The following is a 20,012-nucleotide window of genomic DNA, read 5'->3' as shown; positions in this document are numbered from 1 at the left end:
ATATGCTTATAATGCCAAAACAGGTAACGTGAGAAGGAAAGATAGCAAAAAACTGGCTTGGCCCATAGCTAGCCCCCTACGAAGATCCCAGGATCTTCTTGTATGCGTCTTCCACCTCCCCAGCCAGCTCTAGCAGCGAAACAATGACTATCTGATGCGTCAAGTTCGGTAATCTGTCGCGGTGGAGCCCAATCCATTCGAGCGGCGGCGTCGCCTCGCCCATGTCTCTCAGCTGCGGCGTCTCGATGATCGGCGGCTCCAGTGGCGTGTAGTCATACTTGCTCTGAGGCACATGGACCTCGGCCGTGATCTTGTTGGTCTGACTGCTCCCGCTCCCGCTGCGGCTCCGTGTCTGATCCTGGCTCTCCGCCATGTCCTGTGGTTTGCCCGCTGCGGCCGCCACGGCGCTCCCGGCAGCGCTCTTCATTGCAGTCGCAATCTCCGAGGCTGCCGATGACGCGCTCCCGCCTCGGGCTGTGGCGCTCTCCTTCTTGTCCTCGTCCGCCTGACCCGGGATGCCCGTCACTTTGATTGCCGGTAGGGCGAGCTCCTTACCCGAGGCCAGCGCTAGCGTCTTTGAGTGATTGGCCCACATACCACGGATGTAACTGATTCGGCTGTAGTTCCAACCGACCTCAACCTTGCCCTCGAATGCGCTCTTGAATATGTAATCAATGTGTCGTGAATCTGGAGCCTGCCAAGTCTGCATCACCGCCTCGACCTTCGGAACCTTGAGGATTGTGCCACCCCTAGATCCTGTGGCGCTCAGAACGACATCATCAACAGAAAGCTCGTTGACAGACCTGGGCGCCTCCACGTGTCTGACACCTGCCAGGCCGATCCGGAGCTGACCGAGCGTCAGGCCAAGCATGCTGTGAATTCTGCGATCCCTGCCACCAGCACTGGCTGCGAACCGTGCTTGTGCATTGAGCGCCTCCATTTTGAAAACTTGATGATCCGAGAAGGTCGACGGGAAGACGCCCAGGTTTAGTGCTTTCAAGGTCACCACCACATCAGTATCCAGGGAGATGGGGGACTTTGAAAGGCCATCCTCATCCTTCTTCTTAGGTATGGTGAGCCTCTTGACGACCTCTGGCACCGTTGAAGATCGACGGCGTGTGAACTTCTCAATCTCTCGTACTGAAGCCTCAAAATTTGTCCTGCGCTCCTGCACCAGCTTCTGGAATGCTTGATACAGAGCCACGCCCTGTGCAGCCGATGTGGTGGTTCCGAATGCTTGCACCGCATCACCGTTGAAGCTCGCGACTAGCCTGTCTCCACCGCCCTCAAGACTTCTTCGGACGTTGTACATGAGGAAGTCCATCGATGTGATGTCGGCCACCAGAAAGGCTTGATAGTCAAATGCAATCTTGGCTCGGAATTGACTAAAGCTGATGGATGCCTGCACCAGTGGTGTCTCGTTGAGCGCCTGCTCCCGTTCAGGCCACTGGATCGAGGTGCGGAGCTTGAAGTTCTGCATTGCCACGAAGCCGCTCATGCGGCCGGTACTGTCGATTCCGATTCGCTGGAAGCCTAGGCAGAGATTCTGCTCCCAGTCCGAGGTCTTTTTGGACGAGATCCAGAACTCATGGATAGAGAAGACCGATTTACCGATGGCCTGGCCGAGATCGACGCTGATATCGAGTGAACTGATCGATATGGTAGCAGTCCAGGGGAATGCTGTTGTGGCTGCCACCTGTTGGTAGCGCTGCACCAAATGGCCCTGAGAGGTCTCGGTCGTCAGCTTAGCCATGGCGGGTGAAGATCCTGTGTCCGTAGATGTTGTCTCGGTGGCGGCTTTCTTAAGGTCGCGAGGAACCCAGATCTCTCGGAACAGCAAAAAGTCTTGGAGTTGTTTAGCATTGATTGCAACTTTCATAGGGCTGACTTTGAGAATCGCAGACACGCCGCTGATACCGCTGACATGTTTGCTGTTCATCATTGAGAGGACCATAGAGTCAACCTCAAAGCTGCCGGTTGACTCGCGTGAATAAACATGCTGGACAGAGGCTTGGATGTTGCTCATGGCACCCGATATTGCCAAGAAGTTGCCCTGCTCCACCGACCGGACAGTGTTGATGGTGAAGTATATGTCTTCAAAGCTAGCCGTAGCAGCAACCCTAGCAATTGGTTGACAGCTGAGTGAAAACTCCTGTCGGCAAATCCTCAAACCGAGATTGAGCCTAACGCGTCCAAGTGCCGCAGTCGGATCCGCACTCAGCAAGATGCTGTCCTCCTGACTGAGCTTCTCTTTGGTATCGGGTTTCACCTTTGGTTTTGGAGTCTGCACTTGGGTTTCCGAATCGTCACTGACCACTTCTTTGACGCTGTTGGTGATGTCTACAATCAGTGGGACAACCGAAGGGTATAGTATGTTGCTTGAAGCTTGGATTCTTAACTCGGCGTAAAGTGTCGGGTCCTCTTTGCCATTGTCGCGATACTCAACCTTGAGGGCAAGACCAGGCGTGCGAAGCTCAGTACTTCCTCCCGTAGGTTCGTCGGCTGCAGGTTGCCCGTACTTGGTTCCCATGCTCGGACGGTTCTGCTTTTGATATCCTGCCCATTCATCTGCCGACTTCTTTCCACTGACATGAACGACGGCACCCTGAAAGTCCGCATCAATCAGCATTGATTCCAGTCTTTTGCTTCCCAAAATGGATCGAACTCGAGGCGGTGGATCGGGGGATGGACTGGCTTCATCAATGGAATCAAGCTGATTTGGTGGTGGCACCCAATTCTCGGACGCTTCTCGTATGTTTTTGATAGAGAGCCCTATCGAATCGCCCAAGTTTGCGGCCGGGATGATGAAACCAGGTGTCAAGCGGATATCGACCGATTTGCCAACAGCCTGGAATGCTAGACGCCGTGCGTCTGCGGTCGAGACGTATGCTACGCTGAAAACGACTTCGGGCAGCAGGGCCGAGTTGGATGAACGAACTCTTCTGTCCCCCGTCGGGGAAGCCATTTGTACTTGGAGGTTCTCAATGGTCAGCCTGGCTGAGTTTCTTGTCCGAGTGGCGAACTCAATCCTTTGCAGCGAAACCACGAGGTCGTCCTTGCCAGGAGTGGGCTCTTCGCGTAATCCGAGAACATGCCAGGATACGTTGATGTCCCGTATTTCAAACGAATATACCATGGATGAGAAGAAGGATTCGATTATGTCCGACTCATCTTCCTCTTCTTCGTCATTGATGGCAATCTTTGGCCTGTTCTGGCGAAGTTTACGTAGGTATTCACGCTCTCGCGACGTGTCCAGGTCTTTGATCTTGTCGCCCATATATCCGACGGCATCCACAAACGTGGAAACAGTCTCAGGTGACAAGACGACTTCGAAGCCGTTGCTCTTCACGTTCAGGTTTCGCTCTTCTGTGCCGTTGTCTAGGACTCTTGATGTAGCTGTCACTAGAGCCCCGAAAGCAACGCTTCCACACACAGCCATGGCACCAGGCCTGCCCTTTCTAATTTCCAAGGCGACCTTGCGGAGACTAAGATGTATCTCAGGATTCTCCAGCACGCGAGTATGCTGATCTGCCCGGTTGGCGACTTCGACATGGATGCTATCCAGAGCGAATAGCAGACGAGCGACTGGCTCCTGAGCAGACTTGAGTGGTGTATCTCCAAACACTTCCAGGCCCGCAAATGTCAAATGTATCGCGTATATAAAGAGAGATGACTTTGGCTGACCGGCCGAATCTACCAAATCTTTGTCGAGTCCGTCTTCTGGTTCGAAAATCTCCTCAAGATGGCCCTTGATGATTTGCACCTGCTCTTGAATCTCGTTGAGCGTACTAGATATCTCCGGTCTATTCAGCGCGGACAGTAGGCTGTAGACAGCAGAAGCATCCAGTTGTATGAGCTCTACTGATGCGTAAACGGTGGTTGTGTTGTCTCCCTGGCCGAATAGACTAGTGATTCGGCCATTGGTTGGAGGGATCTGGAGGAGCGAGATGCTCCGTGCTCTGTCATTGATGGTGATCTGCATGTCATGAGAGTTTTCTTTGACGTCAAAGTCGAAGATTAGCTCCCTTCCGGAATTTGCTGCTATAGCAGCACGAGATACAACGCCACTGATGTTGTAAGTGAGAGACCGAAGAAGCGGCAGGCTGACAGTATATTTGTTCAGGAACATGGCCACATTGACCCTAAAACTTGATAGTTTGTCTGCAATCTTCTTGGTAGGCGACAAGGGCGGTGCGGGAGACTTTGGCGGCGAGGTGGTAGGAACAAGATGTTTCAGTCGATACATTTGACTGACTTCGTCCTTGATCAAGGTGTCTAGGACCTCCATAAGTGCAATAGGCTCCTGCTTGATAGCCAATGAACATTTGTCGCTGCTGGCTGTGGCTTTGATAGTATGCTCGTTGGTAGTTTCGGTTGCATGGAGTTCGTGAGAAACGAAGACGCTAGGTTGAACAAGTCGGAAGGTGGTAATCAGCTCCGCATGGTTGCGAAGGCGAGACGATATAGTATCGCAGCTGAGTATAAAGTTGGTATCAGAGGAGCCTCGCTGGCCATGTCCCATCAGCAGAGATGCCTTGAGACCTTGGCTTGATGATCTTGCGTTCAAATTGATCGTATCAATGGCAACATTTCCTTGCTCAACCTCTAGAACGACGTGGAAGGCCTGGACTGTCTTCTTGCTGCTTGGTGGCTTGCTTAGCTCACTCTTTTCGGAGTGAGATGAAGGCTCAGACACAGTGTCCGATTGCATTTGACTGAACAGCTTGAGAATATCTTCCGCTAACTCGCAAAGATCCCAGTTGAGATTGACGGCGGCGGTACCGCAGTAAAGGTTAAGCACCGTCAGTAAAGTGCTGGGGATCGGTTCAGTGGCCCCCGCCGTTCTCGGTACCACGGCAGAAACATCACGATGAAGCTTAGCAGCAAGGTCAAGCAGCAAAATCTCATTCTGCTTTGGTCCGGGGTCAATGGCAAGCCTAGTTTGATGAACGCGAACGGTTGCCATCAGGGGCACATCTGTGGACGCCGAGGCCGACGAGTGGGCTTCTTCTGGTGTACCGAATACCTTGTTCATGAGTATAGCCTGGTTCAAGTTATCCAGATCCCAACTTCTCCATCGTTGGAAATACGAGAATGCTTGCTGTCGAGCGTCCGCTGGCATCTTGGGCTGTCCCCCAATACATTGTAAGCGAAGCTCTTCTCTGGCTTGTGGATCCAGTTTCGTCCACATCTGACGCAAGCGCATGGCCAATTTCCAAGAGTCATAGGTGCGGACATGTTGCGATGCAGATCTCAATGTGGCCGATGGTCGAACTAAAAAGCCAGGATCTGGCGCGGAATGTCCTTGGAGAGCAAGAGAGGACACGAGATACTGCGCAACCTGCCCCTCTTTCTGAATTGTCTTCATGAGAAGTTTGCCCAAGTCGCTGGCGAGCATGTTGGTTCTGTGTATCAGTGACGCCATGTATTCGATCTTTTCAGACGCCGCACTGGCTTGGACGAGGCCAAAATCCGCGTCAATGTTGGTGACGTCCCTGGATCCCATCGAAGCCAGGACATTTTCGATTCGAACCGTCACGGCGCATTGGACATCATCAATATTGCTAGGCCTCTCCGAGGCAGACACTTCCGCTGAGCCAATCCTTGCATGAAACGAATGCCGCGACTCTCTCGATTCGGGCTCAAAAGCGTCCGTCCATGAGCTCTGAGTGCGGAAAGCAAGTGCTAGTTTGGACACTGAAAAGTCGTATTGATCCTGCTCTTCTGATGATGAGATATGAGAGTCCATGTTGGAAGGATTGACAAAGCGCAGATCTGCCCTCGGGATCCTTAAGACAATTTCATTGATGGACCCTTTGCTCAGCTGATCCTTTTGCAGATCTAAGATGCCGGTTATCGAACTCGTCTGGAGGTTATCTAGGATATCCTCTGGCTCAGAAAGCTGAATCGCACCCAGCAAGGCAGCAATATAACGCACAGATGCTGCGTTGAGAAGCACTGTCACTCCAGCTGGTGTTTCCAACAGTATGCTCGTATGTGTATGGTCCTCGCTCAGCATATCAGGATCAATATCTCCCAGATTGAACTCAGTGGTTTCCACACCTGAATCGTCTTCTGCATCAGCCGCGCCGCTGTGGAAATCAATTTCGGACGTGTCTACAACCACGTTATTCAACGGAAAATGAGGGGCAAAATATTGACTCGAGAAGGCGACTGTATCGTGATTAGCCTCGCGACGGTCATTGTAATCGCCTGTAGCACTGTAGAAAGCCGAATGGCGAGTAGACGCAGATATTTCTCGGCGCTGTTTCGATCGCTGCGATGTCCTTGTAGTCGGTCGGGGATCAAGTGTTGATAGAGGCCGAAGCTGATGATGATACCTTGAACTCATACTTGACCGATTAGAGCTCCGAGCTCGAACTACGCTGCTCGCGCTTGAACTTCCCAGTGAAAGAAAAGAGCTCTTGTGGCGGAGCCCGCGAAACCCGTGTGAGCTACGTCCAGAGTCGAACGAGGAGACGTCGCCTCCCAGGTCTTGTATGTCTTCTCTGTTGGTCGGTTGTGGCACTGGGGGATATGGCTGAGCCGGTGGATCTACTATAGCCGGTTCATGTGGCCCAAGCAGTTCCGGCAGCAGCAGAAAATCTGTCCGTCGGGTGCGCTGATCCTCGTGTCGTAGAAGCTCTTGTTGCAGTCTGCGGTTTTCTGTAAAGTTGAACTTCCGTCCAACAATGGCAAGATGGACACTAGTCTTGACAACCGCGTCGGCTGCGACCACTCGTTGTGGTCTGGTTCTGTGGCGCAGAAGCGCCTCCGAATTGACACATGAGAACTGTAGGTTGGGAATGTTGATATTGGCACGCCTCGAGTAGTGAGTATTGGCCCAATCATTGAACTTGATGTCAATGGCATCGGTCGATAGTAGAAACGCAGCTTCTTCCACATGCACCCAGATATGCACAGAATGTACGAAAACCCGGAGGAAGGTTACGTCGTACAGAACAAGAGCAGACGCCGGTATGAGGGCGTTTTCTTCATCGTCCAGAGTGAAAATGAATGCTTTCCCTCCGTTCGCCAGGGCCACGAGAAATTCCGCCGTACACTCGCCGGTTACCGCGCCAGCTGAGATGTCCCAGTTACACAGATACGTCGGCTCCACAGGTGGTAGACCGAATAACCGGTGCCCATATATCATGACACCATCCACAAATAGTTGCGTGCTGGTCGAAGAACTCAGTGGCGTGTCCGCACCCTGGACTTCACTTCCAAGGGACAAGCTGAGCGGCGCAACATCAAGACTGAGGTCCATGTAGTAGTTGGTAAAACGTAGGTCTGCGGATAGGCAAGCCGTATCGATCTGGATATGTTTCGCTGTCGAATATAGATTAGCGGGCAGCATCACCTTGGGGTAGTCTGCACGGATTGTCAAAATGACATCAAAGTCGTTAGATTTCTTGGGAGGAGGCCTGTTGCGAAGCTCGGCCTCGGGATTCGTCTGCTTGAGCCGTAGCATCTCCTGGTACTCTTCTAGTGTTTTGAAATGGATGTCGTCACCAAAGTAATTGTCTTTGAGCTTCAGGAAGTAGCGTACAAGGAAGCCGTACAATTTTGCCGAGGGAGACTGGGCACTCAGATCCAATACCAAAGTGTCGGTATTTGCTGTCGAAGTCGTCGCGTTGTAATGATAAGCGCCACTGATGCTCAGGTTCTCTCCTTGCGCAATCTCCTTGGATGCCAAAAAGGGGGCTTGAGTATTCCATGGCGGCAAGTGCAAAGCAACGGTTGCCAAGTCAGTCTTAACATCAAAGGGTATCGCGTTGCGAGGGGGCCTGTATTTGTCGATTGGGATGCAGGTGTTTGCTTCAAGGAGCGGACTCGACAGTATGATGAAGGCATTGTCTTCTAGGTCGATGGGATTGTTGATTATGTTGGCATCGTTGATGTTGAGGTATAGTTTCAAATCACGCAATGAGATGTTGAGGCAGTACTTGAAGGGCGTGAAGACCAAGTAATCGACAGGGGGCCCGCTGGCCCAGTCGTCAACGAGATCTACGAGGAGGAAGATATGATCTCTGAGAATGAACAACTCGAGGCCTTGGCAGTCTATGTCAAACAACCATTGCCGAGGAGCATTCCATTTGAGAGGGGTAGACAAATCACAGACGATGCGCTGTGGTCCAGACCGTAACAATAACTGGTGGTTGACACTTGTCGAAATCTCGGCTGCTGGGAGGTCGACGCGCAGATCCATCGCGTATCCAGTGTCACCGGCGACCATGTCCATCTCGAATGCGATGGTGGCGTTGGCTGCGATCTTGACGTCCAGCCAGCCATACGGTCGCTGACGGACTGTGGTAACCGCTTCCTTCTTTTTGGACCGAAGCCCACCTTTTGGTTTGCCAGCCAACGACCGACGTGCATCAACCAGACCGTCTTGCCCCTTCCACCGCCAATTCTTCGACTCTTCCCGGTGTGGCAACCGAAGGACGACGTCATTTTCCAGCTCGATAAGTAGTTTGAATTTGGTTGGAACTCTAAACGAGCCCTCAGGCAACGGCCGGGCGGGGACCGCATCCTTGCAAAGGCTAGGCGCAAATACTCTCTGCAAATCCGCTCGTTGTCTATCGGCCCATGGACCATATGTGACTGAGCCTCCTTTCAGGGAGATGTTTATGCCCCAGGCAGGAGGCAGGTCGCCGTTTATATCATGATGCGCTTCTCCAGTCCCCTCAGGGATGTGCGTAGGTTGACAGGTAACCTTCCCCACCGCATCCCAATAAACGACCATGCTGGCCTCAGTGCTGTCGACGACGTTACTGATGGCGGCATACTCGGACCCCGTCCAGCGACTTCTGTCGTCATCATCCTGGTCGAGGTATCTAGAGAGGCCTTGCCAATGATTGATACCGGGGATGTGAGAAACCAGTGGTGGTCCTCCACGGTCACCACTACCGCCCTTCTCATAATCAACCGCAAAAGACTCGACAGACTTCCGCAAGAAAGGCATATGGTTCCGTAAGGTGCCATAGATCTTACGCCTATGCCGAGTGAACAGAGACTGTTTTGGTATTGGCTCAGATTGTTGCGCTACATGCCTTTCCCGAGCTGCCCTGTCTGCCTGGTCCTCCTTGAAATCCTCGTTATCCACCATGTCAACAGTGGGTCGTTTGAACTTCATTTTGAAAAGTTGACGGTACGGATCCACGGTATCGGTCGCACAAGCGTCGATTTCGCCATCAACACTGTCCGTCTTCATCACCAAGATGGCTTTCGTGTTTTCATTCCCGATCACCATTGCAGCCTTCTCGCACTGAAAATGTATTGGGAGAAGCTGTAGAAGCATTGGCATTTCCTCATCCGCCGTGACCTTATCACCTACGGGTTCATCGGGCGAGTTTGAGCGAACACTACCAGGACGTTGCCGACCGGCGTGGGTCGCTGGGTTGAGCTTGGACCGCAGCAGCCGACCTTTGGAACTCTGCCGTGCTTCTGTTGAGCCTGTTCCTGGAGGCTCGGTATGACCCTGGGAGTTCTGGGAGCGCCGTTGTCTGAGGTTTTCTGATGTAGCCTCTTTTTCCTGTAAGCCAGTCGTCTCCGCCTTGTCAAGAACGTCGTCCTCCATCATGCGTTGCTTGACATAGTCGTATGCTGGGCTGCGATTGTAAATGAACCACTCCAAGCCGACAAGAGAGACATTGACTCGGCATGGCAATCGAGAAGTATTACCTCGGGCGTCGCCCTGACGTCCAGTCTCGTCCGCACATGTCTTCCCATTTGTCTGTTTCTCGTTTTCATACTCCTTGCTAATGCTCACAGACCGGACTCTCCGCAGCCAGTAAGACCAGGTGACAAAACCGTGCTGTATGAGTATTGTTTCATTGTCGCCGTGGTACCGAAGGCCAGTGAAGAAGACTCGCCCTGCCAGGAGGGAGACCTGGAGCGCTTGTATATCGATATAGACTCGATATTGGTGCCATGAGTAGGTCCTCAGCGCCCAAGACACGATGGAAGCAAAGACACGGTTGAAGTACAAGACAAAGAAGGATGACCTAACGAAAGAACCGCGTGAGGTTGTCAGTAACCTAATGGGAGATGAATAACAGAAGGAATAGGGATTTGCAGACTCACAACAATGCAGCAATAATCATCCATACGAGGAAGATCCTGACAAGGTACACATGATTCCATGGGTCAGCTCATGCGGCTCCAGGCCAGCGGCACATTGAATTTGTAGCAAGACGGCGTACCAATTAACTCCATTTTTGATATCTCCAGCCATGTTGAGCGAGATATCACGGCGCTTCTGTTGTCCCTTCGTGCTCGCACCAGCTCCCGCTCCTCGTCAAGCTGTTTGTTCAGCGGGGCAAGCAGCTTGCCATGGTTGAGTCCATCACCAGTCGGTCGAGAATGTGAACCTTCACGTGCTTGACGCGGGGAGCGGAGTCAGATAGAGTTCCGAGAATAATCTTGGGTAGGAGCTATCATCCATATGCGGGCGGAGAGGTAAACTGGTCGGTCAGGCCGGGGTGATCTGCGAGCTTGTTTGGCGAAGCTAATGTAGCGGTCGGTAGATGTCCAAGGTACCAGTTGGTAGCAAGCACCCAGACTAAGCTTTGGTAGGTACCTTAGTCTTCATTTAGTTGCTTGGCTTTCAAATTAAGCTGTTATGAGGTAGTAGAGGTAAGGTAAGTGCTGTCTAAATTGAGGGTATCTCGATTGGTAGGTACTGGGGACTATATATCGTCAAATCCACCTCGCGACACGCGTCGAATGAATTCAATTCAAATTGATTTGATTGCCTAAAGGCTTGCTTGCTTACGGGGATCATTCCAACGGCTAGGGGCGTGCGGCAACAGGGAGACTCCTGGCACGTGCGCTTATGACGGCTCTAGGGGATCACCCCGCCTGTGTTGCACCCCAACATTGCAGGGATTAATTAGTTCACTTGCTTATGCCCACAACAGCCGTTCATTGGCCGTAGGTAAGGTGCATTACTCCATCTCTCCGGCATCAGTCGGAGCGCGTCACTTGGTGATGCTTCTAAACTGCCTAAACCTCATCATAACTCCGAACTTTGCTCTTTTTTTTTTTTTTTGTTTTTATCCTGCGCAACAACCTCTGGCCAGGTTTTCATTTCCACCTGGAGTACAGCTCCTTCAGAGAAGCATGAGCTGTTCTCTGACATTGATATAGCCTTTCGATTTTCTGTCGCTCCCTTGGAGCAAACACTCTGACAGAAATGCCTGCCGGAGGTACGGGTGAGAAGCTTGCAAGCGCCCTCACCGCGGTAGCCGGTGTATCGTCGCTTGTCGCCACTATTTTGTCGGTCATGTAAGCAAAGCGTCGATTCGAAACTCTTCCTTTTGTTGTGCGAACTAAGCTGACCAAGACACCCCGATTCAATCGGTGACTGCCTCTTTCCACAGCTCAATTTTCTTCCAGACGTGCGTATTGCATGACCCCATCGTGTGGTCCCAGTTCGACGACTAACTTTCCGCAGAAAAAACTACCGCAAGCCCCTGCTACAACGATATGTAGTGCGCATTCTACTCATGTAAATGCTACCCTCCGTTCCTCGTCCCGGCGGCTCAGGATGACCCTTACTGACTCTTGCCGCGGTTGTTCGCGTGGTCTAGGGTGCCGCTATATTCCATAGCATCATGGCTCAGCATGATCTCTCTCAAAACAGCTGCCTTTGTTGACCCGATTCGCGATGTGTACGAGGTGTGTACAAACAAACTCTAGAGACCTGAGCTTTTTTGGTGACCGCACTCTTTCCATCGTACGAAAATGCTGACAGTTAACAATGGGTGGCAACCCACAGGCTTTCACGATCTATACCTTCTTCCAGCTTTTGATCAACTACCTGGGCGGCGAACGAGCTCTCATCATTATGACCCATGGACGCGAGCCAGTCGAACATCTGTGGCCCATGAACTATGTTATGTCACGCGTCGACATATCGGATCCCTATTCGTTCCTGGCCATCAAGCGCGGAATCCTACAATACGCATGGCTGAAGCCTACACTCGCCCTGGCAGCCGTCATAATGAAGGCAACGGGCACCTACAAAGAGGGATACCTGGGTGTTGACTCGGGCTATTTCTGGAGCGGGCTGGTCTACAACGTCAGCATGACCATCTGTCTTTACTGCTTGGCTCTCTTCTGGGTGTGTATGCACGACGATCTCAAGCCCTTCCGCCCGGTGCCCAAGTTCCTCTGTATCAAACTCATCATTTTTGCCTCATATTGGCAAGGCTTCTTCCTCTCCATCCTTGTATGGTTAGGTGCTATTACGGACAAGGTGGAGGGGTACTCCCCCGACAACCTCGCCGCGGCGATCCAGGACTTTCTCATCTGTATCGAGATGCCTATTTTTGCGATCGCTCATTGGTACGCCTTTTCGTGGCACGACTTCGCCAACGATGCTGTTGAGGAGGCCCGAATGCCCGTCAAATTTGCGCTTCGAGACTCCTTCGGCATACGCGACCTCATCGAAGACTCCAAGGAGACTTTCAAGGGGGACAAGTACGGATATCGTGGCTTCGACTCGCGTGACAAAATCATGGCGCATGAGTCTTCCAAGTCACGACTGGCACGAGTGAAGGCTGGCATGCGATATGAGCGTGGAGGAAAGGGCAAATATTGGATTCCCAGCCCTGGAGAGATCACCTCGGATGTCAACCCTTACACGCCGCTACTTGGCGGTAAAAACGGCAATGGTGGTGGCCGGTCTGACTCTCCTGGGGGGCCCAGCCGTACCAGCAGCTCTAGCAACGTCCATGAGGATACAAGCATTATAGGAGATGATAAACTGGACCCTGAAGAGGAGCTTCTCTACGATAAGGCGAGGAAGCTCGAGTATGGGGACTGGAATGTGAGTCCCACACATGCCATCAGACCTTGTCGCTGTTCAGGGCTCATTGAGTAAAGATTGGCTAACTCCGGAATCAGTACCCTGTAATCATTGCAAACGTGCCCCGAAAGCCATGGGAAACTCCACGACCTAGCCCGCAGTCCGGCCGCTCTAGGGCATCTTTGCCAGCTCCCTCATCGTTATCTGTCAATGGCTCTGGGCCAAAGCAGAGGGATCAAAGGCAAGACTCTGAGGGCACTGTTGTGGCTAAGAAATCAAAGGGCAAGGGCAAGGGTAAGTCGCGCGCAACGGCCCACTCGGGACGTTCCACGCCGCCACGGGAAACACCTCAGCCTGCCGTCGAGTCCCAGGCCAAGCCGGATCTTTCAGAAGTCGATTTCGACGTTTCCAAAATGTCAATGACGGATGAAAACAACACAAACTCCGTCGCCCCACAGAGCGAATCTAACCATTGGGAGCACGAGTCTGAACCTGCTGTAATTTCCCCAAAGTACGATATTGATGAGGAAGATATGCGAAACGTGTGGGGAGGCAATGACGAGCCTGGCAGAGAGACCCACCTATGAGATGTTATCAAGAGAAGTAGCACGCGTGTGTTTTTAAATCGGTCATCAGACTCGTTTCATATTGAGCATAGATACCCGCCTATTGGCACATCTTTTTTAAGAAACTTGTTGCTTTTTGATCTCTTTTTGGATGGCCATCACAAGGAGCCAGAGGGCAAAACTACGCGTCGGATATATACATGTGTGTCCCCATCGTCCGGAAAACTTAGTCCGCAGAAGCATACCTCGTTCGTTGTATCTTGTTTAAAGTTCGGACCACCTTCTCCGGCAAGCGATTGGACCGTGCGAATTTCAAAGAAGCTGCCTGCTGGCCATCATCGAGCTCAGTACTGTCCTGTTCATCCCTTTTGCATCTGTACTTTGGACGAAAGTGTGGTTAATAAAATCTACCGAGCTAGTTTTGGGGCAATACTTGCCCGAAAAGAGACGCTAGAAAAGAGAGAAAAAAAAATTAAGAGCCGCCTCCCCCTTCGTGCTTTTTTTGCGACTGAGCAGGTTTGTAAGACGCTCAATGTTGCGCCTTTGCTTCGAGCAGAAGGAAGGAAAAGGAAAACAACAGACATGTTACCGTCCAGAAATCAGAGGGATGCTAAAATATTCTGTAATAAAGAGGACACCAAACTGCAGCCGCTAACAAGCTGGCCTACTATTCATGGCAATAAGACTTGGGCCTTTCAAGATCCAGCTTGCGGACGATGAGCGGGATGTTGATATGGTATCAAACACCTATAGTCCTTAACTTTTCGCAGTAGCTTGGAAATGAGACCCGACGTGGGTCTATGTTTCTGAACAAATTCTGCTCTGATAGACAATTCAGCGCATGCCGGAGCCAGTATTTGGCCTGATGATTAGATTTGGTTAGGTAGACTACCAGAAACGGGCCTAAGAGTTTTGGCCGGTCATATTATTCGCTCGTATGTATTCAATCGAACAAAGAGGTTCACAGGAAATTCATCCCATCATGACGTGGTGTCAGCACGAACAAAAGCGACTACACGACCAAAAACAAAATCAAAAATCAAAAATAAAATAAAAAATCGAGAAACTTATGAAAACATGATATGGCATAATTCATTGTTTTAAGACAAATCTTCGTATTAAAAAGAAAAAAAAAGAAAAGAAAAAAGAATAGAGTATGTGTGGTTGCTGATGCCGACAAATACTCTGGCAAACTGCCTTTAAAAGATCGTCACTCGCTCTTTTCCGACAGCAAAGCCCAATTGTTGCTTCAAGATCCCACCGAGGATGGAGGAGCAGCCGACGGCTCAGGCGGACTGCCCATCACAACGTGCTTGTTCCACTCATAGACGCGGTTCATGCCTCGACCGGAGCCCGAAAGCCCTGCGAGACTCGAGTCCGACGGCTTCTCCTGTTCGTCTTCACGGTAAGGGGCTTCGTTATGATGATGGCGTCTGGATGATGTGGGCGTCGACAAAGATTCGCTCTTTTGCCGCTGGCGCCTACGGCTACTGCTTCTGCTGGGCGAATGGCTTTCACCACCATTCGCACCGTGCTTGTCGTCGCTTTCTGCATGGCGGCGGCTCCGCCGGCCAGGACCTCCAGACTGTCCCAGGTCTGAGGATCGGGTGCTACGTGAGTTATTGCTGCCGAAAATTTCATCGTCCATAGTATGCCTCCGCGGCATACTTGCAAAGGGGGGACCCGGGGTGACGGGAATCGCTTGGTGTGGCACAGGACCCAGGGGCATATGTGGCATCATAGGAACCGATGGCCTCTGGTGCAGTGGTATGGCAACTGGAATCACAGGTGAGGCGTAAGGATACATGGGTGGATGTTGCGAGCGAGGAGGAGTGTGCTGGTGTTGATGGGCAGGGGATGCCAATGGCACATGAGGATGCATGGGTGCCGGAGCATGATGTAGTGAAACTATCGATGGAGGAGGCGCAGTTCCATGCAATAGAGGTCCCGGGTGAACAACCAGAGGCACGGTAGAGGCAAGGGCGTAAGGTGGAGTCAAATCATAGTTATGCCGGAGTTCCGGATTGAAGCGGTCAGCCATGCGCCTTTCCACAGATGATCGCCTCGTTCGCGCCTTGTTAACACTCGACACATAATCGCCGTGCCGACTGTGTCTCTCAGATTCCGGGGGAGGGGAAGGAGCCGCGTGTGGAGCCTGAGTTGCTCGTACAAGGTGGTGTTCAGGCAGCTCTGGCATTCTGGCAGATGCCGAAGGCGCAATGGGCACGGCGGGCGGTGGCATGGGCACCGGAGGCGGAACGACACTTGAGGGTTGAGGTAAAGAACGTGAATACGACGCGGGAGACGAGTGCTCTCGTTGCCGAGACCTCGGAGCGTCGTATTGCCAGTGCGGATCTGCCTGAGGTTCAGGCGGACATCGCGGTGACGCTTGAACCTGAGGTGGCACTGGGGCCGGCGGGTACGAGTGTGCGTACATTGGTTCGTCCAGGTGCAAGGGAGGCTGCGATGAAGGATAATTTTGTGGATAAGGCACTGAATCAAATGCGGGAGACATGGGTGCCCTATGATTCGATCGCGGCGGAGATGCGTCATGGTAGTCGTTCGGGGGCGGAGCCATGGGTACAGCGGGAGGCGGTACTGGGTGGGCACATGAATTGTTGCTGTACACCGGACCCAAAGCATAAAAATCGGAATCAGAGTGATTCTGCGGTGGTAGCGGAGCGGCGACAGGTACCATAGCCCCGAGACGAGAGTGCGTCAGTGCTGTAGACTGCGGCGATTGCATCGCTTCTGATGCTTCGTCAGCGTAGTATTTGTCAGTCGTCCCTTCCGGACAAGGTAAGCCCCGTAGCCTACGCTCGAGGTCTTCACCTTGCCTTTCATGCATCGACCTTATCAGATGATCATCTTCATGGTCTTTGGCAGTGACTCGTGACCCAAGCTGCTGGCGCTCGTGGTATGCACGGCTATCGCGAGATCCAGGGGAGCCATAAGAGTCGAGGGTTGAGCGTGTAGATTTCTCGCAAGTTGGTGATTCTGGGGGCGAATAAATCCCGCTAGGCTGTTGGCAATACTCCGTGTTCCTGATGCCAGATCTCTTTATCTGATGAGACGATGATGTGGGAGGATTTTCGTCCCGCTCTGCTGCCAAGTAGCCATACTCTCCTCTCCGAGGCACTGGAGGACAATCGCAACTCTTCCACTTGGTTCCACACATATAGCAGACCCTTGTCCTGCAGTGGCCACAGATGCCATACTTGTGTCCCTCCTCCGTATGGTGCACATCATCAGGCTTAATTCTCTTGCCGCAGTGCTTAGGTGGGCCATTGTCCACAATCTAAAAGTCTCCAGTCAGCTCAGTGTTCAACCCAATCGAGTAGAGACTCGCCCAAGATGCAAAGGCTGCTGGATTAAATCATTCATTAGTCTCGTGTTATAAGCAGTGAGGGGCTCGGCCGAAAGCGGAAGACTGGATGACTTACAAAAACATGGGGGGTGTCACTTCTCCATAGCAACATAATCAAAGACGCCCAAAGTCAAATCAGGTCAAATTCTTACACTTCTTGAAAGGGAAGACCCTGTGTCAGAGCCGTCTGTGACATAAACTGGTCTTGGTGGCTGTGACATGTGAGACTGGCTAGAATGGTGATGTCTCCTATCAAACCTAAACTGTCAGCATCTTCCTTTTCCTGGGTTGAAATTGAGAGGCTGGGATTTGGGGTGTCTGCTAAGGATGTGGACTTTTGCCCGTACCTTCTAGACTCTGGGCTAGAAGCAAGCTCTTCGTCAAATTCAGGAGTCGGTCTTTGGTTCCGATGAGTCGTGTAATGGCGGTCTCTCCCATGCGAAAACGATCCGGCCACGGGCTGCGTCTGTCGTCTTGAGAGAGAAGCGGCATGCCCCGATCTACGATCATCGTCCTCCTCTAGTATTACGTCGTCATGGTTGAGATGGCGTCTCTGTCTCCTGTTAGACTGGTACCGGTCAGGCAAAGCATCCCTGGAACGTGCGCCATGCTGGCGCCTTTCGTAATGGCCTCTTGAGCAGGTGGAGTCATCACTGTCGCTGTCAGGATCGGTGAGCGATGTCGCCGGGGACCCAGGCGCTGATTGGTAGGGATGCGAGCGAGGGCTTGTGTCGCGCCGCGAGCCGCTCCGGCGACTGTCTGGTCTGGACAGATCATCCTCGTAATAAGACTTCCGCTGCGAGTGCGGTGCCGTAGAGGACCTCGTCAAGCTGGGAACGTGCGTTTCCGGAGGGCGCGCGCTGTACATTGCCGGCTGGTGATGAAGCGATGTCCGAGAGCTTCGTTGGTGTCGACGACGAGGAGAAGGAACCAAAGCGAGATCTGAGCTATGGATAGGTTCCTCCCCCATGAGCGGGCGAGGCTGGCGGTCGAAAATCGGGCCATCCATCTCTCCCCAATCAGCGCGGTAGGGCCGGCTTGACGACAGGCCGTGACGGTGATGGCCACTGTAATCGGGCACACGGAAATCAGCGGGTGGCCTATGCCCTCTCGCTTGGCTAAGGTGAAAGCCTCTGTCTGCTTCGTGTGCGGCGGCGGTCGCCATAGGTGCCCATGGTTGGCCCTGAGAGGGCGATTCGATTTCAGTGATGCGGGAGTTGGCGGCCGTATCTGTTTGTTGTCGCTGCGAGGGGCCAAAGGCGGAAAGGCTCCCACCACCCTCACCCACTTTGGCTGGTCAACTCGACAGGTCGTTTGACAGCTGGAGTTGCCTGACTGGCTGAACCTGTGCTAAGCTGCATAGAGGCACTCGAAGCTAATTGGGTCGAGATGCAGCTTTGTGCATGATCCGCCAATGCAGTGTGGGTGAATGAGAGCTACCTATGCTGCAGCCCCAGTCGAGGCGCATTCACCCCAATTGTGTGTCGGCAGGTTAAATTGACTATGAGCTAGAGTAGTCTAGCATCCATGTCTATGTACAGTAGTCTGGTGCTAGTTCGACTAAATTGGGCTGGTAGCTTCGGGAGCCACCTTCCATTCCTACCGCACGTTGCTAGAATCGATTAAAAAAAAAAAAAAAAAAAAAAAAAAAAGGCCCAAAAACACTGCGTTTGTAGAATGAGACAAACGGCAGAAGACACGTAAGATTGGGCGGCAGCGTGGGACGGGCGCCTGCACTATGTAACAGGAAAAGCTATTTGTTTTTCTGTTTTTGTTTTTTAATCGTTGAAACTGGAGTTTAAGAGAGAAAAGAGCAGGGAGCCGACCCAAGTGCGACCCGATTGCGACGTGGGGAATTGGCAGATAGATAGTTACGTAAAGTAAGGAAGGTGCAGTACAAAGGTAGTGGCGGGTACATGTATTTGATGGTACGCCAGTCAGTAGTAGTGTACTTAGACCACGTTACTACTTCCTGTTACTTTTTGCCTCGGTTTATTTAGTTCCTCATGATTATGATTTTCTTTAATCACCTGTCCGGATGCCCAAGAACCAAAGACATCGTGATGCTCTACCAAAGAGAGAAATCACACGTTGGGTACGGTACTATGCCTACCTAGAAGCATGTGCAAATTGGCCAGCAAGGTAGGCACCAACACCTGCCCTGTACCCAGGCTTTTTTGTTGCTTCTTTTCTTGGTACTCCCATTTTGTATCAACCCTTTTAACGCCCAAGTAGAATTGATTAAACCCAAGTTGAAGAAGCAAAAACAAAAGCAAAGACTACCCCGACTTACGCACATCGTCCAGGGGTATGAGCCTACCTTTGCTTCGTAGGTACTACTGTAGGTAAACTTCCAGCTGCTGAGATAGCTGGTGAGGGGATAGATACTGCCCGCCCGCTTAACCTGCGACCTTCGGCGGCGATTTGATTGGCCCTTGATAGGACCACACCAAAAACCTACCAAAACTTGGGTACATGTCGGCGGTTGAATATTTCCGCCGTTAACCAAGCTCCGTAGGAGACGGTGAGCATCACGTTGCCTACCTATTAGACCTAGTCTATCTAGTGTTACAATGTGAAAACAAAAAACTTGCTGGATGTGTAAGCACACCCTCTTGAGAAACAATCGCGTTTCAAAGTGATTCGCTTGAGCACATGAGATAATGTAATGCAGGCGCTACCGTCGTTCCGAAGATATTCACGTGACTGAATCATGTGTTATGCTCAGTTGTGTGCGGGGTTATTGCGACGTCGCTGCATCGATAGATAATGTTTCGTTCTCCTGCACTTGCGGTACTGATACAGATGTTTATCATCGTAGCCTTTTGTTTATTTTTCTTCTTCATTTTTTTATAGTACCCTAACTGCATTCTGTTTTTTTGACCTCAAATTATTGGGAGTACAAACCTGATGGGATGGGAAGGTTTAGGCGAAAAGAGACGGAGACATCCTCTGGACCAACTCGTACCCGCCAGTGTGGTGTCGGGTATGCAGTGCTACTGTCTCGAAAGTCCTGACAGCGCTCCTTTCCCGACGGCTGACGATGGGTGTAAGGCCTCGTTTCATCACAAGCCAACAGGTCCGGGACGTTGCAGACAAAATGGCAACAAACAGGCAGGGGAGCGCCACCAACGCCATCTATTTTGTCTTGACCAAGATGAGCGCATTCAAGTTTCGCGAATACATGACCAAACACCTTTGTTTCTTAGCTTAGCTTTGAATGTGTTCCAGGTATGCATGCAAACAGCTACGGAACCAATTA

The 20,012-nt window shown here is 51.8% G+C and overlaps 4 protein-coding genes across 4 annotated transcripts; 2 read left to right on the top strand and 2 right to left on the bottom strand.

The window, feature by feature from the left end:
* Nucleotides 1–76: 76 nt before the first annotated feature.
* PpBr36_01256 (uncharacterized protein) lies at nt 77–10,240 on the bottom strand (the record flags this gene model as incomplete). Its single annotated transcript, XM_029888444.1, has 3 exons — nt 77–10,010; nt 10,090–10,125; nt 10,209–10,240. 3 exons carry the CDS (start codon nt 10,238–10,240, stop codon nt 77–79), a joined length of 10,002 nt encoding a protein of 3,333 aa, XP_029751467.1.
* Nucleotides 10,241–11,200: 960 nt separating this feature from the next.
* Nucleotides 11,201–13,404, top strand: PpBr36_01255 (uncharacterized protein; the record flags this gene model as incomplete). Its single annotated transcript, XM_029888443.1, has 5 exons — nt 11,201–11,292; nt 11,388–11,405; nt 11,598–11,685; nt 11,786–12,838; nt 12,916–13,404. 5 exons carry the CDS (start codon nt 11,201–11,203, stop codon nt 13,402–13,404), a joined length of 1,740 nt encoding a protein of 579 aa, XP_029751466.1.
* A 1,228-nt stretch (nt 13,405–14,632) lies between these two features.
* Nucleotides 14,633–18,111, bottom strand: PpBr36_01253 (uncharacterized protein; the record flags this gene model as incomplete). The annotated part of the gene is made up of 4 exons (XM_029888441.1): nt 14,633–16,681; nt 16,903–16,999; nt 17,098–18,037; nt 18,087–18,111. 4 exons carry the CDS (start codon nt 18,109–18,111, stop codon nt 14,633–14,635), a joined length of 3,111 nt encoding a protein of 1,036 aa, XP_029751472.1.
* On the top strand, nt 14,650–15,357 carry PpBr36_01254 (uncharacterized protein; the record flags this gene model as incomplete). The annotated part of the gene is made up of 2 exons (XM_029888442.1): nt 14,650–14,997; nt 15,172–15,357. The coding sequence occupies 2 exons, from the start codon at nt 14,650–14,652 to the stop codon at nt 15,355–15,357; spliced, it is 534 nt and encodes a 177-aa protein (XP_029751465.1).
* Nucleotides 18,112–20,012: the final 1,901 nt, after the last annotated feature.

Source organism: Pyricularia pennisetigena, chromosome 2, assembly GCF_004337985.1.
Source record: "Pyricularia pennisetigena strain Br36 chromosome 2, whole genome shotgun sequence".
Lineage (NCBI taxonomy): Eukaryota > Fungi > Ascomycota > Sordariomycetes > Magnaporthales > Pyriculariaceae > Pyricularia > Pyricularia pennisetigena.
This window is presented reverse-complemented; position numbering and strand designations above follow the sequence as displayed.